A 20,248-nucleotide genomic window follows, 5' to 3' on the forward strand; every position below is an offset into this window, starting at 1 on the left:
TCGATGCTCGGCTACCGAGAGTGAAGTTGCCTTCTTCATTGCTTAATTAATTATATTACTCATCGATAGTTTAAATTGATACATCGGCGATTTCCGTTGACTAAAATCCGTACCGTCGGACCAATTTACAAGGAGTGAGCCAGTGCAAATAGCAACTTGGTGCGATCGCATATTTTTCGCGTTTCCTTCCCCGTCGCGCGCGATTAATCCCGAGGTGTTACACAAAGTGCCACGATGTCCCGATCATCCCACGAGGTTTGGTCAATCGTCTCACCAGATTTGGTCAATCATGCCACGAAAACGTACCTATACACATTTGATACGCGATTGATTGGAGGAAATTAAATGTGAATAATCCCTTTTTACATTTGGTAGAAATTTCGGTACCGAAGGAGATTATTGAAATTTTTATTTCAACTAGCAATTTTTACGACTTAGCGGAAGTGAATCAGAGTAGCTCTTGTTGGCTCCTCGCACTTGTTTATTTGAAATTATATTAGTTACGCTTCCCCTCTTACAATCGATATTGTCGGTATTAATCCGCTTTGCGATCGCGATTAGATTACTGTAAAATATCCGAGCTCATAAAAATCAGTTGTACAGACCGAAGCATTAGAGATCGAGTCAGCGATTCGTTGGGCATGCTTTGCATTTAAAAATAAAGACGGTGATATCAGATTCATCTAAATTCATCTGAATGCGTCGACCACGTCGGGCAGCGCGGGTAATCCGGTGCGACAGGATCACGCGAAGCATAAAATCCGAATTACGATACGATACGGCGAATCCGTACATCCCCCAAGTTCCCGTTCCCGCCCCGCAAATTACATCCGCCGGGTTTTGTCACGGGGGCCGGGGACTATTTAGGTCTCGCGGCTTGACACGGAAACGCCGCTTTTTAGGGGAGCGGCCGTTGTTAGCGATAAATAGACGAGACGTTGATAAGGTGGAAAACTAATTAGACCAAGCGCAAGTTGTTCGGCGATGTTTAAAATTCATGTAGCTATTGACCTTAGAGAGAAGGAGTTCAAAGAGCGGTATCTACAGTGATTACGGGTGTCGAGAGCTGCCACGGACGGAATGTATAATACCGAGCGTACACCGCGCCCCGACTCCGGGCGCATGGGCGAGCATAATAAAGTCCAATCACGTGGATAAGTTGGTGATAACTCTAACGGAATCCGTCGTAATCTCTTCCGAGCAACGTCGCTGCGCGAAATACTGTAATTAACGGGTTACACAAAAACGCGTACGTCAGATACGTGTACTTGGACCTTTATTATCTAAATTATTGTTTATAGACATATTGTTCACGTTTACATTAAATCGTTACACTGGATTTTAATATTTGACGGCTGAAGTAATTATTTTGAAAAAGAAATTGAATCCATCTGTCGTTTGAATAAAATACATTCGAGACATTCGCTATTTCTGTAGTAGGAGAAATCAGCCTGTTTACAAGATCGTTTAATGAACGAGTATTGTACCAGAGTCTGAACATTTAAATAAAACCACATTATCACATGTCAAATGTAATTCTATCCGGACAGAACATTTATTGAGACCATAATATAAAAAGTATATTATAGCAAGTCTTTATATGTATATTAATAGTGATCCATTCGTACAATAGTCGTGCATAAAATATACCAGGTTGTTACAAATTATATAAAATGTAAAATACATTACAAATATTTCTTATAACGTGTTGTCGACAGTTCGAACATATCCGCTTCATAATAAATATAAGGTATAGCGCTTGTGTTTTATTACAAAATACTGACAATAAGTTCAGGCCAAATTTAACAAGCTTCTTCGGTTGGAAATTATAAAATTATTTTAATAAGGAGTATGTGTTACTTGACTCAATTTCGCGAAACGTCGTGCTGAAGAGAACGCCTCCGCCGAAGCCAAGTAGAATACCCACCAGTTTCATCGATCTGGGATTTTGGCTGCTCATATCCCACTTTAACCACTTGGCCAAAAGCATCGGTACGATGCCATGATTCGGAGTTCAGACGGTTCAAACGATGGGTATACGAGTGTTGGAGCAAAGGAGGAGGAAAACAAGGCAATACAAAGGAAGGACGAAACGATGATACATTTTGAGCCATCCAGAGAAAGTAAACGGTGAAGAAGAGCCGGAAGATTCGCCACCATATCGCTAATAGAATCCTTGCTCCAAATGGCGGGAGTGAACGTGACGACTCACCACGGCGAGGATTCGAAAGATTCGGAAAAGAATGTATTAACTGCCAAAGCTGTCACCATGGTGGTATTGTGCACTGTGAGCACGATCATGGGCATCGTACCGATGCTTTTGGCCAAGTGGTTAAAGTGGGACATGAGCAGCCAAAATCCCAGATCGATGAAACTGGTGGGTATTCTACTTGGCTTCGGCGGAGGCGTTTTCTTCAGCACGACGTTTCGCGAAATTGAGTCAATGTAACACATACTCCTTATTAAAATAATTTTATAATTTCCAACCGAAGAAGCTTGTTAAATTTGGCCTGAACTTATTGTCAGTATATTCGCTTCATTTATGCATGAAATTCACAATGGCAAAATTAACAGTATTAACAAAAACATTTTCGTAACTTTTATAAAAATATACAGCTTTTGAAGCTTGTTTCCTTATTTAATAATACAAATATTATTAACTATCGCGACAACTGCTTTTCTAATTCCTTAGGAAATTGTTGGGGCACAATTTGAATATCTGTAATCTATAGATTAATAACTTAAGACAAGCTATTCAACTATTGCTTAAGATTAATCATTTCGGTCCCTTAATGGCGTCGTTTTATGCGGAGAAGAAATAGGGGTTGAATGTACCATTCCTACATTCTCCTTGCCTTTCCAGTGAGATCGCTTTTCTTCTGCTTTCAACTTTTCTATGGTCTTTTGTTGTTGTTCCACTAATCTAGTCTTGGTTAGCAATTCCTACAAAAAAATTCATTTTTAATCAGAATTATAAAAAATTATATAAAAGTCATTAGATTATACAAGTAAAAAAAAAGCCATAATACCTATTTACGGTTATAACAAACTGATCCTGAGCTCTACTGGATAAATAAAAACGAAATTTAGATTTGCTTAAGGACAAAAATTTATTTATATAAAATCCAATCTATAAAACATAGTTAGAAAAATAATGTACAATCAATTCTCCTTCTCGATGTTATTCAAGTATTCTCCTTATTATAAAATTCCTTCTTAGACTTCATTTTTATTTCAATGACACATGCTCGAAATGAATTATTTTCGCGCTTTAACTCATCTATTTTTACTGTAATATAACATGCAAATATGAGAACAGCAGGAGAATGAAATATTAAAGAGAAGAATGTTACTCTATATTACACGACTGATTCAGAAAATGATGAAGACAATAGAATTTTATGAAACGGAGAGCCAACAATATTTACATTATAATTTAAATATACATCAAACAAAATTATTTGCCACGATTGTACAACAAACGCATTATTTATCGGGCATATCTGTACGCCCAAATTATATTCAGACATTTTTGTATAATTTTAACAACATTGTAGCGGTAATTCCACTGAAAATGTTTACCAATATAATACAGAAAGGAAGCAAAAAGCAAAAAAAGATATTACAAAAATTACTAAAAGCGGAACGACGGCACACACCTGTTCCAATTCGCACTTCTTGTCTTTAAGTCGAATAACATGTTTGATCCTTTGTTTAGGATTCTGATGACCGATTGCTTCAGCGTATTGTTCAGTGATTTCTACGTAATTTTTCTTAAGATCCTCGTTCAATATTGCAAATTTAGCAATCTCTCTACATATAACAAAATGGCCATTATTTTTCAAATTTGTAATCAAAAAAATTGTATACCATATTAAACTCACTCTTCAGCTCTTTCTCGTTTTGCTATTTCTTTTTTAAGCTGCTGCATAAGTTCATTTTCCGAAGATTTCCATTTGTTTCGTTCCTGCTCCAATAATAAAGTAGTTTCCTATAATAAGATATTTTTATTTCTTGATGTTTTTTTTTGGTACTTGATAATATTTTCAATGTAATTCCAACATAATAAATTATAATCATTGAAAAACATTACCTTTGCAGTTGGTCCCATTTCTTCGAATTGCTTTACTTTCTCGGAGAGCTGTTTTATTTGTGAATTTGCCTATAAATATTTTAAATACATATATTAATAATATATTAATAGATTTGTCAATTATTCATTCATACGATTTATTATAATATTTTATTTTAACATACTTTGTCTAGAATAATTTTATGTTGCATTGCTTGATCTTGAAGCAATAGTTTACTTTCGTCTAACGCTTTGTCACGACTCTTTAATTCCTCAATAAGTTTGTTATTTATTAACTCCATTCGTGAAATATCAATCTGTCTAGCATCATTTTGTTCTTCCAGTACGAGTAATGCACCTTGCGCTTCATTGATATTTTTAGACATTTCATCAAGTTGTAATCTCAACTACAATGGAAGCAGAATAATCCAAGTTAAAAAATCAATTTTTAGGAAAGTCTTATTCCTTTCATATATGACATAGCATAATTTTAAAATAACTGCTATAACGTTACCTCATCATTTAATATAGATTTTAGCTTAGCATCATCCTCAAGTCTTGAAATTTCCTTTGCGGCTTTCTGTTTTAGATTCTCGATTTTTGTTTCAAAAAGAGACTTTATCTTATCAAACTGAGACATATTACCAGACTGATGCTGATCTACCAATTCTCTATGGGAATCCAACGCTCTCATGAAAGAATGAACTTGTTCGTGCACCAATTGTGAGTTGGTACGCATCGCACAGAGTAATTCTTTGTGTTCGCGTATGGAATTTTCACTACGTGTCACTTCGTACTGTAATCTTTCCACTTCAGCGTTACTTTGAGCCAACCGATTTGTAAGTGCAACAACGGACGCTTGATTTTCAGCCATAATTACCTCAAATCTGAATATTTAAGATAATTAAAGTAATCGCTCTCGGCGAAGTGAGTTAATAAAAATTCAAACGCATTACAGACATAAAATTTGTTGATACCAACCTTTTCTTCCTGGCAACCATTCCTGCCGCTTCTGTTCTAATTTGATCCTTCAAAGCTCTCAATTCTTCTTTCTTCTCCGCCAAATCGCTTTCTGCTTTATCTAGCTCAAGTTGTAAACTTTGACTAAAACTTGCCTGAAAGTTACAATTTATGGCATAATAACATATATTATGGACAATGTTATTAACATTAGTCTAGTGATAAGTCACCTGTGTTTCCACGGATGATCTTAGTTCCTCGAGTGTTATGGAAAGTTTGGTGATTTCATTATCTCTCTGCAAAAGTTTTTTGTCTAACGCAGTACGCTCTACTTCCATACGAAGCAAACATGCTTTATATCTGTCGTTAGCGAGTCGCATCTCCTCTTCCACGGTATTTCGCGTCTCTTCAACCATGGCGTGGACCTAAAAAAAAAGTCGCATATCAGTATCCACGAATACGTTGGTCCATGTTGCAACAAAAATGTTCTCAAACATCACAAAGAGCACATATAGAAAGAGGTACAGGAAAAGACAGCGTTGACAGAAAAATATTCACAGAATGAATTACATCACGTAACAATCTGTTAACAAAAGCAAGATGTAGTCCCCGTATATTTGCACAAAGTTTAATAGCAAATGAATAATTAATTAGTGATGTTTGTGACATTCTACACATATAATCTGCTTACTTTCGCATCACACTCAACAATTGTTTTTTTCACCTGTTCCTCGCTTTCAGTGCTGTATGTTGCTAGCATAGCGTGTTTATCAGCCTCCGATTCTTCTATCATTTGTCGAGCATGCTTCATTATCAGCTCGGTTTCCTCTTCGATTTTCTTGATGGCAGCTTGTTTTAAATCTTCTATTTCTTTATCTTTTGCCTTGGTGACCTGTATAAAATAACGTGTATGTTATAATTATTATCAGAACAATCAATTATAAAAATACGACTAATATAATTAAAGCAAAAAATATTATACATGTCACTGCTAACGTACATTTCCCAATTCTTTCAAGTATTCATCTGCGGCATCCTCCAATACTTTTTCCAGTGTTAATGTTTTATTCCTATGCATATTTGTCATATCATTCAAGTCCTTTTTATATTTTTCTATCATAATGGTATGCTTCTCATTTAAAAGTTCGAGTTCATTTTGAGCTTCTTGCAAACGTAGAGTCACCTAAAGCATGAACAAGAAAAGAAAAATTATTCAATTAAGATGAAATCATTCATTTAGTACACATATATATGTAAGTATGGAAAACGAACAAAAAGTAGTAAAACTGTAATTAAATTTAACAACTTTTGTTAAATAATCCGTATTCTTAAAGCTCTAGGTGTCAATTTTTAACTTTGTTAAATGATACTTAATTATTATAAAGTTAGGTAGAATAAAAATCATATTCTTTAACTTTGTTTATTTTGTTTTATTACAACAAATATTTAAAAATAGCAACCTCCAACCTCGTAAGCACTACTGTGATGCAATGACCAACACATCCTTTGAAAAAGGAAAGAATATTGTGGATCATGTCACACATGCGTTATTCTTTAAATGAGTTTTATTTCCAATGTCGATAAACATTTAATCGTATTAAATCGTACACCCAACTTTGATACATCCCCGCAGGACAAATCAAGACACGACAAGTTTGGCAAACAAGCTGCTCATACAAAAAACACTTAGCTCCTTGAAGAGTTGTAGCTGAATATGGATTACTTAACAAAAGTTGCTGCAAGAACTTTTCGTCACAATGTCAAAATTCCTTAAGACTCAATAAATATTCTATATACATATAATATGTAAATTACATATATGTATATATACATATATACATGTGATATATATGTATATGCATATTATATATACATATATATAATAATGCATAGGTACACACACGAAAACACAATTGCACATATAGTGGATTCACATACATCTTCATGACATCTTTGAAGATTCTTCAATTCTTCCATAAGGGAACAGTTTGTCTCCTCCATCTTATTTGCCTTTGTTTCCAGTTTTGATGCGCGTGCTTTGTAAAGTTCATTTTCCATTACAAGTTTTTCCTTTTCTGTCCAAAAGTCATTTTTCATGTGTTCAATTTGTTCCTCGTATTTGTTAGTGAAGTCAGAAAATTTATTGACATAATCACTGGCAAGCTCTTCATATTGCGCTTTAAGTTCATGCAATTCGCACTGTAGAGCAGACAATTGCGCTTCGAGTTCTGAAATTTCGTTTTGCCTTATTTCCAATTTAGATTCAAGATCAGATCGGTCCTGAGTTAAATTCGCGACACAGATATCAAGTTGATATTTTTCTTTTTCTAATAATCCTATTTCGATATCGTAATCCTGTTTCGCTTTTTCCAATTTGTTTAACAATTCTGCAATTTCCGTTTCAAGAGCTTCAATCTGTTAAACAAACGAAACACATAAAAGAACATAATTTGGTTAATACAACAGTACATTTTACACTTGTAAAATAAAATAATTTAATTTACCTTTGCTCCGTCCTCTTCTCTCTTAGCACACAATTCAGCTTCCAATGTTGTTATTCCTTTCACTAGTTCGGCCGCACGATTTCTGAGTTCCATTTCCATTGCTTTTCGCGTTGAAATCTCTCGTTCTTTTTCCTCGGTCATTTCTAATAATTTATAGCGAAGGCTCTGTATTTCTGCCTGATGGTTCTCATCATGATCGTTTAGCACACCCTGGTGTAACGTAGCCTGTAAATTAAAAGAATTTTGAAGACACGGCGCACTGATACTAGCCGATAATAATAAAATTTCTGCTTAGAAATATTATATTAACCAGTTTTTCTATATCTTTCATATGTTGTGCCTCTATTTCATCTTGTTTTTTACGCAACTCTTCCAGCTCGTATTCTAATTTCCGCATCTCATCTTTCATATCCTCGATATGTTTCTCATGTTCCTGTATAGTTTTATCCTTGTTCGAGCATTCTACTTGAAGATCAGCAAGTTGCTGAAGGTTTTCATATTTCATACTCTGACCTTTGGCTAATTGAATCGTTTGCGTTTTTAATTTAGGATAAGTCAACCCCGGTTTTATGGTTCGCTTCGGAGGCGCTTGAGGCTGCATAAAAATAAAACATTTTACATCATTTTAATGATACATTCGTTCTTATTAATATTATATTCTGACGTAACAATTACTTAAAAATATCTACATATTTTTATAAAATTATAAAATTACATAATTGACTCACAATCAGACAACAACGCTGGTAATCATATTGAAAAGAACGTTGTGCGTTCACAGATTAATTTAAAGCATACTACAAATGATAAATCACAATCCACAATTCTAAGCTTCATCATTTCGCAACAATGACGAGCAATTTTTTTTTCATCAAGTCTTGTTTTCTTTTTCAAATATTAAAACTTGTAATCGGCGACAAAATCTGCGACAATTCTTACCACTCGGAAAACAGGAGTCGACGCATTGCTCTTTACTGATACAATCGATCCACTGCAATCCGCGCTGCTTGTACTTTTATTATCTACAAACCTATCGGATTTCTCAATAACAGGTCCTTTCACCTTACTGTCGAATTTTGGATCATAAGCGCCTGGTGGAGGTGCATCACCTGCGAAATCACATGCGTGCGTTAGCAAATCAGAATAACATGCAAAATATTTAGATTCTTTTTTCCGTTTGCAATTATAAGTATTATTAATATGTTGACGTAATTTTACCATTGAATCATATTCTAGCGATCTCGAAGGAAAAATGCCACGTTTACAATTGTATTTTTTCAAATTCCCGATTACGCAGAAAGATTACAGTTCTACCGAAAGCTCCGAAGATTAGCAGATCGACGATCGGGAGGAATGTGCTGTTAATTCGCATATTTAAGCTGTACTTAAATATTGCGCAACATAAGGACGCGACCCCGCGCGCAGCGCGCGTCTCCCGCGACAAAGGAGAGGGAAGACGGAGACTTCCTTTTGGCGGGACGTATCGTGCATGGGGAGAAGCGGGCGCAAATGGGAGAGACAGCTGTTCCTAATGCGAGGGACACATCTCCATGGGGTCGTCAAGTAACCAGGTGTAGCCGGCGCAGCGTACTCCGCCGTGTCTATACGCGATAAAACGTCTTCTTTTATTGTCTACCGCCGCTCGTTCTTCCACAGGGGTGAAAGAGACAGGGGAGAGGGGGAGGATCGATGTGCGAGCAATTTAAAGGGCATACGCGACAGAGATAAGATATAGGGAATAACGAATAAAATATTGCGCTGCCTGCCCTTCTTACTTGAACAGCTACGTGTACAATGGGATAAGGGAGCTACAAGAAGCAAATACAAGTGGCAAGAATAACTGCAGTTAGAGGACAGATGTTGTCCACTCACTCAATCGGATTGGCCGAGCTAAAGGACAAAAACGGATCGGCGATTAAGCGGTCTCGATGACGGGTATCGTCTATCGGAATTATTGGATATAAAACAGCGAGGAGCATCGTGTTCAATAGTGATAAAGCGAATCAGTCGCAATTAATACAAATATGTACAACATGAGTGTTTTCTCGGCCGTATCTGGCAATTTTAATAATGCAGAAAGTTTCTTGCGAAAAATATTACCTCAGCCCAGGGTTTGAACCCTGGACTTCCCTACACTCTAGGCGGAGCGTCTCACCAATTCGACCACCGAGGCATATGATAATATCAGTCGCAATAACAGTATAAAGATATCCACGCGTCTATTTCGACTCTATTGTGGTTTAATTACTGCTGGCGACATTTACAACTATTCCTATTAGTTAAATATATACAACTGATAAAAGTGTGAGATAAAAGACTATTTAAATAACATTCGTGTTATGCCATTTCGAGGAGTGGAGCTTTTTCTTTTTACCGTTCCATCTTGCGCTTTATTAACCATACGAATTACGAAAAAAAGTTTTTGCAGACTAAAACATTAAATCTAAATGTCTTATCGGATCTATCTTAAAAATCATTTAGCCAGTGACATCCTGTCTTGGCTCTTGTATCCTTTCTTCTTTCTATTCGTCATTTCGCGCCAGAGCCTTGAATTTTATTGTTTTAAATGTCTGATCTTCCCAATTTTTGGTCGATTAGGTAAAACCGAGAGGGAAACCGCTGACCAAAATCTTGTACATACATCAATGCCCACTGGGCGTTACTTTATCTTGTTATCTTATTGTATCTTCATAACGCCCCAGCAAGGCCTAATGCCCAGAAAAGCCTCGTAATGCCCAGTAATGCCGCAAATCTGTACACCACAATGCCCTCAGCGGTTTACCCCTCGGGTAAAACACAGAGAGAGTTTATAACATACTTTGCAATACTTAAAATTTATGTAAAGAAAATAAGTATACATATTTACTCATTTATTGTTCATATCTGCCGTTCATCTTGTTAAAACGGTAAAATTACATTATAAATTATCGTTGTTTGCGACGAGGAAGAATTTAGCGCCTGCGATTATTGAAAGTACATTTTATCTGCAAAAACAAACGTTGAAAGATACACACGGAAAAGCAAGATACGTGTATTTTATAAAAATAATTAGGCCTTTTGCAATGCAGAACTATTAATTTTATCCATCATTTACTTCTATATGTTTTTTGTTCAGTTTAATTATAAATATATACACATATGTATATAATGTCGTAAAAATCAAGCAAAGATAAAATAGGAATTCCTAGAACGGCCCCATTTTACATGATGAAAAGATGCAATTTACAACGAAGCTTGTCTTGCAATAAAAGAAGGGCAAAAATTATGGAGGGTGCAGTAGAAAATACAAGACACCCCGGCAAACTTGAACCAACGGTTCATTAATATTATTTAATATTATAAACAATAAAATCCACAAGGCTCCGTGAAATCACAAGCCGCAGGAATAAAGGATATAAGAGCCAAGACAGGATGTTGCGAATCATTGCGAAGAATTAAAAAAATTAAAATCATTTTGACGCCAACATCCTGTCTTCTATCCTTCGTCCCTTGGAGCTCGTATTATAATTTGCCACTCAACGATATAAATGTAATATAACAAATGTTGTACATGACCGCTGCATTGTCGAATAGGAAATTATAATATTGGTAACAAGTTAAATTTTTCCGGCCGTGTGGACAGCACAATTAGTAACAGAAACGCTTTTAACGGCCAAGGATCTCGGTGCCTATTTATATTTTTCTCTCGCACACTTTCGTACACGTTTTTCTCGACTACGTATAATATCAATGTTTTATGTAAACCGTTAGTTGTTTACCGAGACAAGACGCATTCGAAAGACGGTTGGGGCTCGACGTCTCGCTCAGGTACCGTTAAGACTTTCCCGCCATAACGCGGCGACGCACGCTCGTGCGGGACAACAATAAACAAATCCGACGGGATCTCCAGCCTCGTTTCCACGGCAGATTCGCAGCCGGGGTCTTTTGTCCTAGCGAGTCGCGCGTACAATTAACGCTCCAACTATCGATCGTCTCGTTGCGGCGAAACCTGTGCAAAACTCGGCAAACCCTCAACAACATCCAGGCACAAACGTACGCACGAGGAATTAAGGAAAAATCGGCAAATCAGTCACGTCTCCCGTGCGTTCCCTCGGAAAAGTCACGAAGGTATCGCCTCTCCCTTCTCCCCCCCCCCCCCCCGGGCAAGAGAGCCACGCAGAGACGCGGGCCCGAGGAGGCCGGCGCGACGGAGTCGGTCGACGTGCGGAGGCGACAGGCAGGCAGCAAACAAACTTACTTCCAAACTCGTTGAAGCGTTGTAGCCTCGCCTTGGAGAAGGACATCTCGGCCGCGCGTTGTGTCGCGTCGCCTCGCGCGACGGCGTGGGCTCGCCTGCCGTGTCCTCGCGGGTTAACGAGCCTCACCGGCGGATTCACCGGCTTCGGGACCGCGTCGGGCGATCGCGTGCGGGACGCACGCGGTGAGCAGCCGCCGTCAAACGACCGTTAACACCGTTGCAGTCGTCGTCGTCGTCGACGTTTCGTTGGCGCGAGCACAGAACGATGCAGGCCGTGCTCGATCGCGCCGAACACTGCGCACGATTCCACCACCGTTGACCCGCACTCGACTCGCCGGATCGGTTATTTCAATTTGAAACGGCGGTTACTCGGCCGCTCGAGCCAGTGATGGGGGATCGCAAGGAGTATTCGCGCACGCGCGTCGAGCGAACGTCTGCGCAGCCTCACTGACGTACATATCAAGTGGTATCGTAAGGTCCCCAACATGAAACATGGATCCGTAAGCGAATCTCGGGGGAGAAAGTTTTGATGAAAGTATCGTGGTTCGCTAATGTATTATTATTAGAAACAGTCGACGAAGCAGACGGGTTGGCATCGCGACTTTTATTTATATTATCTAATATGTATTAGACTTTTTGAATGTCTAGTTAAATCAGTCTTACCGCACGACAAGACTTAATTACAGGCCGCTCAGACAGCTTTTCTATTGTCCTCACGATTGCCTTGATAGCCAATCTCTAAATGTGTCCATACCTAACTAAGGCCGGTATTCATAGTCGATTCTTATTTCAAAATCATCCCAAGTGTTGTCTTAAGACGCTAATACGGCTCTGTGATTGGTTGAAAACACATTAAGACGATCTTAAATATAAGAACGGACTATGAATACCGGCCTAAGTATGTCGAAATTTTGCCTGGTTCCTCTTCTTGTTCTCAATGCCGCTTGATATAGAAGGCCGTTGACAATCCATCGTATCGCTTGCATTATAATATTGCATATATATACACCTGTCGCTAATAAATATTAATCACACTTTAACTACATCCCTAACGCTATCACAGAATAAACGCGGGAAAACCATCGGAATGGATATACTTGGCGCATGCACGGGCCCCCTGTGGCCCCTCAACGTGGCACCTGTTGTCCACCATTGGATTCGAGCTGCTGCGTCATCTCACGCATGCGCACGAGGTCTCCTGTAGCAGACGAATCCTTGCAGCTCGAGCCCGAGTGCGGCGACGATTCGCCGCCGGGGCGGCCAATGGGGCGCGAGTCCACGAGAATGTTACACGCAGCTGACGCAACCGATGCACGCGCCAGGCTGCTCGCAATGCTCGGTGTTCGTTTTAAATCCGAGGCGTCGGGATGTTCCTTTGCTCGAGTGAGCGAGTGAAAAGGGAGAATGCGTAAGAAAGGGACGAGAGAGCGCCCGACAAAACCGCTCACTTTTAGCATTTTCACTACGTTGCAAGATACAAAATCGATTCTCGAGATCATCCGAAGAAGAAACGTACACGAACATTCTGCTCCGACAGAAAAGCTGAAAGTCGATTGGTTAAAGCCACACGAGTAGCCAATCGACTTGCAGCTTTTCTGTAAGGGCAGAATTTTCGCATACGTTTCTCCCTGGAATAAATTGAAGAATCGACTGAATCGAGTCCCTGGGACGCGCCTCCGCGCGCCTACCGTTGTAAACGCGGCAGAAGGACGGACCGGGCGCTCGCGTACGATTCGTCGCTGACGGCTCTCGCCGAGTCCCCAATTCCCCATTCCCCGACGACCACCGTCGAGTCTGCCCGCGTATTCGCGGAATACGTGCGCGACGTTGTGCCACGTGTACCCGACGGACCAACAACAGGGCCCGTCGCGTTATCGCCAGTGGCCGCCGATGTGTCGCCGGTGGCTTGCCCGGTTTCGTCGAGTTTCCGCGCAGCAGCTGAACGAGCCTCCGGTTCCACGATGAGGTACAAGCTCCTCGTCGCGCTGGTGCTTCTCTCCGCGCTGAGCTATGTCGTCTGTCAATACAGGACGAAAAACGTGAGGACTCTGTCTGCGTCGCTCCGCTCGGGCCGAGTCTCGGCGCGCGGCTCCAAAAGGACTAATAATCCCTCTCTTGCAGAACCAGGGCACCTCCTTGGCGGAGCGCGTGCAGCAACTGACCGAGATGGCTATGAAGAAGTCGGTGCTCAAGTTCAACGGATCGAAATTCAAGCAGTACATCAAAGCTCCCCCGAGGAACTATTCTATCATAGTTATGTTTACCGCCATGGCACCCCAGAGGCAATGCCAGATCTGCAGGTGGGCGCTGATTTGCACACGTATGCTCGTATACTTACACTCGAATCGCTCTTCGTCATTTGATTGCAATCCTCTGCATCAGGCACGCCAACGACGAGTTCACAATAGTGGCCAACTCCTTCCGCTATTCTCCGTTGTACTCCAACAAGCTGTTCTTCGCCTCTATCGATTTTGACGAAGGATCCGACGTGTTTCGATTGGTAAGCAGGGCAATGCGAGGAGAGACGCGAGGGGACGTAATTAATACAGAAATCGGTTTATCTTAGATGAAGCTGAATACTGCGCCGGTATACATGCATTTCCCGCCCAAAGGTAAACCGAAGGCTGCCGACACCATGGATATCCAGCGAGTAGGATTTGGCGCGGAAGCAATAGCGAAATGGATCGGCGAACGTACCGATATCCAGGTAATGCTGTCACAGTCGTGGCGTCCTGTTGAATTTGTCATATTAACCTTCCATCCGGACATGTTGAAACCAAAGTAACGCAAGGGTGTGTGTGTCCTCGTAATTGTATTAAAAATTTGTTGAAAATAAACTAGCAACTGATAATTTTTTTCAAAGTACTACGACATCGTCAACTACAATGTAGACGTTACGTGAATTATTTCAGATTTGCTTGAATACTTAAAAGTGAGGAAAATAAAATGAAATGTGACAGTCCTACGTGTTGACTAAAAAGATAAAAAACACGGTCAGATGGAGGGTTAAAGTGGCACCGATATTCGTCGATGTAATGTGTTTTTCACTCGATTACATTTTCGCAATGCTGTGATTCTATTGTCGATTACAGATCAGAGTGTTTAGACCTCCGAACTATTCTGGTACAGTAGGATTAGGAATGCTCATAGTTATCATAGGAGGCGGCCTGTATCTCAGACGTAACAACTTGGATTTCATTTACAACAAAAATCTGTGGGGATTCTGCGCTTTGGTGAGTGTGCTCTTTCTCGATCCCTTCTTTTCGTTCGTAACAAGTAATTCGAATTTTCTCGTTTCCAGTTCTTCGCCATAAATATGACTTCCGGACAAATGTGGAATCATATCAGAGGGCCACCCTTTTTCCACAAATCGCCTAATGGCAATGTAGCTTATATCCATGGATCTTCTCAAGGACAATTCATAGTGGAAACCTATATTGTTATGGTCATGAGTATCCTTTTAGTATATTCAGTAATTACTTTACGAAAGGCAGCTTGCATAAAGGTATAGAAAAATTAGGTTTATACGTTGCAATGTAGACCTTAACTGCCTATAAAAAGACGGAGCAGTGGTATTGGGAATGATCTTAATGACTGAGGCTGCAGCTCGTAAAGGAGACGTTAAGAAGCGCAAGATACTAGCTGTGATAGGTGCAGGATTAGTCGCAATTTTCTTTAGTCTTCTTTTATCGATATTTAGGAACAAAGCTCAAGGTTATCCATATAGGTATGTTCTTTCATCTTTAATATATAATAAGCTAAGCAAATGTGGTTAATATTTTGAAGCATAATGATATTATTTGAAAGACTGAAAAAAATCAATAATATCATTATGCTTCGTATTTTAATATTTATAAGAATTGCTATTACATTCGTATCCCAGGGAGGAATAATTTTGTTTGTTTCAGTTTACTGTTCAAGTAACTAAATAGGTGCAGAAACACATCTTCGTGCATTTATTTGAACAAAAAATATTTCACAGTTTAAAACTAGAAAGATTTTTTTATAAATACAGTTATATTGTTATAGATGTTGTATCATGTTCATTACATTGTACGTAATATAATGAAAATAAATCCATATTTAATACCATTGTATAATAAAGTAGAAGCAATGTATGGAAATAGGCATTTTTTAAACTAATATAAGAATGCAGAATTGCTAAATCTATTAGGTATACATTTATTTCACATACATTATAAACATGTAAATATATAAATTGAATATTAATAACATAAATAGCAATAAGCACTTTGGTTCTAGATCTGTAGTTATTTTATCGAATATCGTCTTTAATAATTAATTATCAAAATTTTTCCTAGAGGAATTTTACCATATACAAGGAATTAAAATCTTCCTCTCTTTTGGATAATTTTTGAATGTTTTACGGTACCACTGATGAGCCAGGACTGCACTTTCCACCTAGAAAGAGTTATTTGTACACTTAATTTTTTCTCTTTCTTGAGAAAATATAATATTTCTTGTCGAATTCTGTTTCTTACCTGATTTGCTACAACCCACAGAGTAACGTAATGATATGTAGAAGCTTGCCAAAGGATCACAGACAGCATTAAATATATAAGTATTTCTAGTAATTGCAATGGGCCTGCTATGTACTTAAACAGACCCTCGGACGGTATTTTATACTCAAAGGATACAACATCGCCATGCGTATTTTTACGTAAGTTTGCAAGAGTTAAATTGGTTTTTAATTGCATGTATGATGAACATAAACATATAAAAGCACAAACTAGTTTGGCAGTTGTTAGTTTGTCCAAATTTACACTCGCGTGCGAACCTACAAAAAAAATATGACATGTGTATATATATTAAGAAATTAACATTAATATCTACAAATTTTTAAAGATCGTACCTTTAACAAATCCTTCGGATTCGCCTATTATACACAGTATTATTCCAGTGTAATGTATATATCCAACTAAATAAATGAACACGTGAATTTTCTGATTGCTAAATACACTAATATAACATGTCTCGTATACTCTCTTCCAACAATGTATATTATATATGACAAAAGCCAGAATTGCGTCTTCTCCTGATACTGAAAAAAAATTATCTAACTATTTCTGTATATTAATGTTTATAGAATTAACAACACTCAGTATCTAAATAATATACTGAATATCATTTGAGAAATACTTAAAAAGATATACTTAATGGTTTTCTTGACGCTCCTAATAATGTGTCTAACAATGTAAACACAATTTCGGGCACTTGCGCATTATAACGATATTTATAAAGGACTAAGCAAAGAGTAACAGTCATCAATGGTGCAGAGACAACATAAAAATGTTTAAACCACCTGAAACATTTTTTTTAGTAATTCAAATTTAAATTAATAAATACACGGTATGATATCTTCAATAATATATACATATATTATCAGTAAATTACAATAAATTATTCAATTTTTGTAGAAAGATATAAATGCTACTTTTTAATTTACCTTTTAGGCACTTCGAATTTTGCTGCTATTGTGTGAGGCGTCTTTATACTAAATTTGCCATAGAGGAAGGCTCGTTTCATCAACGCGGGTAGATAAGGTTCCAGCAAAGTGTACAATAATGTCATAAATACGATGATCGCTGCTTTAAAGATGAAAATGCTGCCCATTATATTTGTATCCATTTTTCTCTCGATTGATGCTGCTGGTAAAAAGAGTACACGTATGACGAATGACTGTACGTATGACCAGACTACGCGAATTGTACTTAGAAAGAGAACCTTTGCGATGCAATTTCTCTCTAGAAAGTACACCTTATAGCTAGACTGAGTGTTCCACTTTCATACAATTCAGGTCATTGCAACAACGAGTAGTCTATTCTAATCATATATTTATATGAATTTTCATAAAAATAATAAGGAAGTACTCACAAATGTTATATATTGTTATATATAATTAATTATAGTATATAATAGGTCGAATAGTTGGGTGAACTGCTTAAAGCCCGTATCAGACTACGGATCGAGATTAGATTGAGATTTGACCAATCAGGGTAAAATTCATTAAACTTGATATTAGTAAACTTTACTCTGATTAATCAAATTTTAATATAATGTCAATCTCAATCCGTAGTCTGATACGGGCTTAAAGCTTTCAAATTTAAATTAGACGGTCACCTATCGGCTATCGAGTTCCTCTACTCGTTTAGATTTAGCTTGTAAATCTTGTGTATAATTTTTTGTTGTATTTATTCTGTGAATAATTTTATACAATTGGTAGTGAACGAAACGATAACTCTCATGAGACTTACAAGAAAGAAGGGAAAATCAGATGATAGAGGTAGTCCGCAGCGGAATGACAAAATAAAATTAAAGCTAGTCTCAATGCTTAATCGTGGACTTAAAAGCATAAGTCAAGGTGACGTCCCATGACGCGTGATCGGGTCATTCTGATGGAACCGTTTCAATAATTCAGTCGAAATGGTTCTGTGATTGCCGATACGCAGGTTACGCTCCACGTGACGCTACCCTCAAAATTTACATATCTTCGAACAGTTGCAAAACAACTTTTTATGCTGGACGCAGACATAAGAGATATTCATAGTTAGATCTTACATTTACGACCGTCTTGAATTTATCGGAAGCTGCTGTAAGGAACATTTTCATAATTCGCTATGGAGTATCTAACGATGATCTTAGGACGGTTTCAAATATAAGATCTGACTATGAATACCGGCTACAGGCATTCACTCAGGACTAAGAGAGTACGCTAATTAGATTTATAAATTTTACAACAGTTGCAAAGCAGCTGTTTCTGCTGAAGAAAATCTATAATATAAAAAGGTAACGCTTGTGTTCTGTTGAAAATAACGACTATGTAGATGAGGCCAAGATTAGCCAGCTTTTCGGTTGACAAAGTATTAACATTAATTCAGCACTATAATAGCGTTTTCAATAATTTAGTTTAATCGAACGTCCATGGTAACAGCATGATCCCAGCAAACACCAAAGTAACAGTTACATAACATCAATATAAATGTAATATAACACATGCCTGTTATATTACATTTGCATTGATGTTATGTAATTGTTACTTTGGTGTTTGCTGGGATACGACGTTTTACAGGCTTGCTAACCTGATGTATGTAAAACCGACATTGTCATCATATCAACAATATGATCACAATGCATATATGAGGACGGAGTTTGGCCATGATTCTTCCAGTTTTTGACCCATGTTTTTAATTGTTGATTAAATCTAAGGATTATTGTACTCGATGTTTTAAGAGTTTTATAATTTGGCAACTATACGTGTTTGTAATTATTTAAAGCAAGGACCAGGGGTTAGTCACAAGAGTTATTGTGCGTTACTTTAAGACAAAGGTGTAAAACATAAAACATTGTCTTAAGTCCCAGTCTACAATAGATGATTTAAGCCTTTGACTATATAACTATGGACTGCTCGTTGCCGTATTCAGGCTGAAATCAACATCACGAGCGCCACCATAGGATAAATGGCAGAAAATCGAAACACTAAGTCAGATTTAATGGTAAAACAGGACAGAAGACAGAGATAGAATATAGCTTATGCCCATTCTACACCTAGGGATGATCCTACTTGTGGCTCATCCGATACTCGCTTCTATACCTAAAGCTAACCCTACTTACAGCTTATCCGAGGGAGTAGTATAAAGTGTAAAAGGTTTACACTTTGGTTGGTTTCTAATCGTACCAAAGTACAACTACAGTGTACCTTTTACACTTTATACCACTTCCTCGGATAAGCTGTAAGTAGGATTAGCTTTAGGTATAGAAGCGAGTATCGGATGAGCCACAAGTAGGATCATCCCTAGGTGTAGAATGGGCATTATGTCGTGCTGTTTTATCACATTTAGGGCAACTTTCACCAAGCTCCGGTTAACCCAACCGATCTAGTAACATGCAGGATTGCAACCGAATCTGATATATTTTCTCAGATTCTCATCAGATTTCTCATCGGATTCGGTTGCAATCCTGCATGTTACTAGACCGGTTGGGTTAACCGGAGCTTGGTGAAAGTTGCCCTTATCAGAGTTCAGAACCAATTATTATATATTGGTTCTGAACTCTGATAAACGTGATAAAACAGCACGACATAAGCTATATTCTATCTCTGTCTTCTGTCCTGTTTTACCATTAAATCTGACTTAGTATTTCGATTTTCTGCCATTTATCCTATGGCGGCACTCGTGATGTTGATTTCGTGTTAGACCAGGCAAAGTGGAGGCAACGAGCAGTCCATAGTTATATAGTCAAAGATTTAAGCCCTAAGCTTTAAGAAATTGGCCAATCACGGTCAAGTATGAGTAGAATGCGCGACTGTCATTAGTCAATTTCTTAAGTCCCAGTCTACAATAGATGATTTAAGCCCTAAGCTTTAAGAAATTGGCCAATCACGGTCAAGTATGAGAAGAATGCGCGACTGTGATTAGTCCCAGTCTACAATAGATGATTTAAGTCCTAAGCTTTAAG

At 38.1% G+C, this 20,248-nt stretch overlaps 4 protein-coding genes across 15 annotated transcripts in view; 2 read left to right on the plus strand and 2 right to left on the minus strand.

Moving 5' to 3' along the window:
- The first annotated feature begins 22 nt into the window (after positions 1-22).
- On the plus strand, positions 23-13,074 carry LOC105567321. The gene is made up of 2 exons (XM_012022102.1): positions 23-302; positions 12,837-13,074. Exons 1-2 carry the CDS (start codon positions 235-237, stop codon positions 13,072-13,074), a joined length of 306 nt encoding a protein of 101 aa, XP_011877492.1. The 5' UTR covers positions 23-234.
- On the minus strand, positions 1,260-12,130 carry LOC105567278 (hyaluronan mediated motility receptor-like). 4 transcript variants are annotated; one of them, XM_012022022.1, is made up of 16 exons: positions 11,774-12,130; positions 8,476-8,645; positions 7,847-8,131; positions 7,537-7,761; positions 6,971-7,447; positions 6,033-6,215; positions 5,724-5,924; positions 5,263-5,457; positions 5,054-5,187; positions 4,587-4,959; positions 4,258-4,479; positions 4,094-4,162; positions 3,885-3,991; positions 3,660-3,813; positions 3,030-3,062; positions 2,892-2,943 (listed from the first exon to the last, which is right to left on the minus strand). In XM_012022022.1, exons 1-15 carry the CDS (start codon positions 11,817-11,819, stop codon positions 3,030-3,032), a joined length of 2,874 nt encoding a protein of 957 aa, XP_011877412.1. In that variant the 5' UTR covers positions 11,820-12,130; the 3' UTR covers positions 2,892-2,943. The 4 variants fall into 4 exon arrangements, with proteins under 4 accessions (XP_011877411.1, XP_011877413.1, XP_011877408.1 ...); XM_012022021.1 differs by lacking the exon at positions 3,030-3,062 and having other exon boundaries at positions 1,260-2,943; positions 5,757-5,924; XM_012022023.1 differs by lacking the exon at positions 3,030-3,062 and having other exon boundaries at positions 1,260-2,943; positions 4,587-4,743.
- Positions 13,075-13,534: 460 nt separating the features above from the next.
- LOC105567280 (tumor suppressor candidate 3) lies at positions 13,535-15,897 on the plus strand. 2 transcript variants are annotated; one of them, XM_012022033.1, is made up of 8 exons: positions 13,535-13,812; positions 13,895-14,073; positions 14,156-14,273; positions 14,340-14,480; positions 14,866-15,006; positions 15,075-15,225; positions 15,335-15,500; positions 15,657-15,897. In XM_012022033.1, exons 1-8 carry the CDS (start codon positions 13,735-13,737, stop codon positions 15,664-15,666), a joined length of 984 nt encoding a protein of 327 aa, XP_011877423.1. In that variant the 5' UTR covers positions 13,535-13,734; the 3' UTR covers positions 15,667-15,897. The 2 variants fall into 2 exon arrangements, with proteins under 2 accessions (XP_011877423.1, XP_011877422.1); XM_012022032.1 differs by having other exon boundaries at positions 13,540-13,812; positions 15,682-15,897.
- LOC105567279 (polyprenol reductase) overlaps positions 15,705-20,248 on the minus strand; it is a 9,280-nt gene continuing 4,736 nt past the window's right edge. The window contains exons 1-6 of one of the 8 annotated variants that reach the window (XM_012022025.1): positions 18,874-19,316; positions 17,241-17,442; positions 16,948-17,096; positions 16,647-16,835; positions 16,276-16,571; positions 15,705-16,195 (exon numbers count right to left, since the gene is read on the minus strand). In XM_012022025.1, coding sequence (XP_011877415.1) covers positions 16,103-16,195; positions 16,276-16,571; positions 16,647-16,835; positions 16,948-17,096; positions 17,241-17,442; positions 18,874-18,928 — 984 coding nt within the window. In that variant the 5' untranslated portion in view covers positions 18,929-19,316 and the 3' untranslated portion in view covers positions 15,705-16,102. Of the gene's footprint in view, positions 16,572-16,646; positions 16,836-16,947; positions 17,097-17,240; positions 17,443-17,518; positions 17,618-17,914; positions 17,991-18,048; positions 18,283-18,711; positions 18,795-18,873; positions 19,317-20,248 lie in introns of those variants that run through there. The other 7 variants (XM_012022026.1, XM_012022030.1, XM_012022024.1 and 4 more) reach the window with 7 other exon arrangements.

The sequence above is a fragment of the Vollenhovia emeryi genome, unplaced genomic scaffold, assembly GCF_000949405.1.
Source record: "Vollenhovia emeryi isolate VEMERY1.0 unplaced genomic scaffold, V.emery_V1.0 DF939139.1, whole genome shotgun sequence".
Lineage (NCBI taxonomy): Eukaryota > Metazoa > Arthropoda > Insecta > Hymenoptera > Formicidae > Vollenhovia > Vollenhovia emeryi.

What these genes read in the sequence shown, in the direction of transcription:
- LOC105567321 (XM_012022102.1), top strand. Translation starts at nt 235, where the DNA reads ATGTCCCGATCATCCCACGAGGTTTGGTCAATCGTCTCACCAGATTTG. An exon ending in GTCAATCATGCCACGAAAAC is followed by an intron (nt 303 to 12,836) that starts GTACCTATACAC and finishes ACGCTATCACAG; the next exon opens with AATAAACGCGGGAAAACCAT.
- LOC105567278 (XM_012022018.1), bottom strand. Translation starts at nt 11,819, where the DNA reads ATGTCCTTCTCCAAGGCGAGGCTACAACGCTTCAACGAGTTTGGAA. An exon ending in AATCTATATTAAATGATGAG is followed by an intron (nt 4,480 to 4,586) that starts GTAACGTTATAG and finishes CTTCCATTGTAG; the next exon opens with TTGAGATTACAACTTGATGA. An exon ending in AGAAGTGCGAATTGGAACAG is followed by an intron (nt 2,944 to 3,659) that starts GTGTGTGCCGTC and finishes ATTTTTTTGTAG; the next exon opens with GAATTGCTAACCAAGACTAG.
- LOC105567280 (XM_012022032.1), top strand. Translation starts at nt 13,735, where the DNA reads ATGAGGTACAAGCTCCTCGTCGCGCTGGTGCTTCTCTCCGCGCTGAGC. An exon ending in GTCAATACAGGACGAAAAAC is followed by an intron (nt 13,813 to 13,894) that starts GTGAGGACTCTG and finishes CCTCTCTTGCAG; the next exon opens with AACCAGGGCACCTCCTTGGC. An exon ending in AGGCAATGCCAGATCTGCAG is followed by an intron (nt 14,074 to 14,155) that starts GTGGGCGCTGAT and finishes CCTCTGCATCAG; the next exon opens with GCACGCCAACGACGAGTTCA.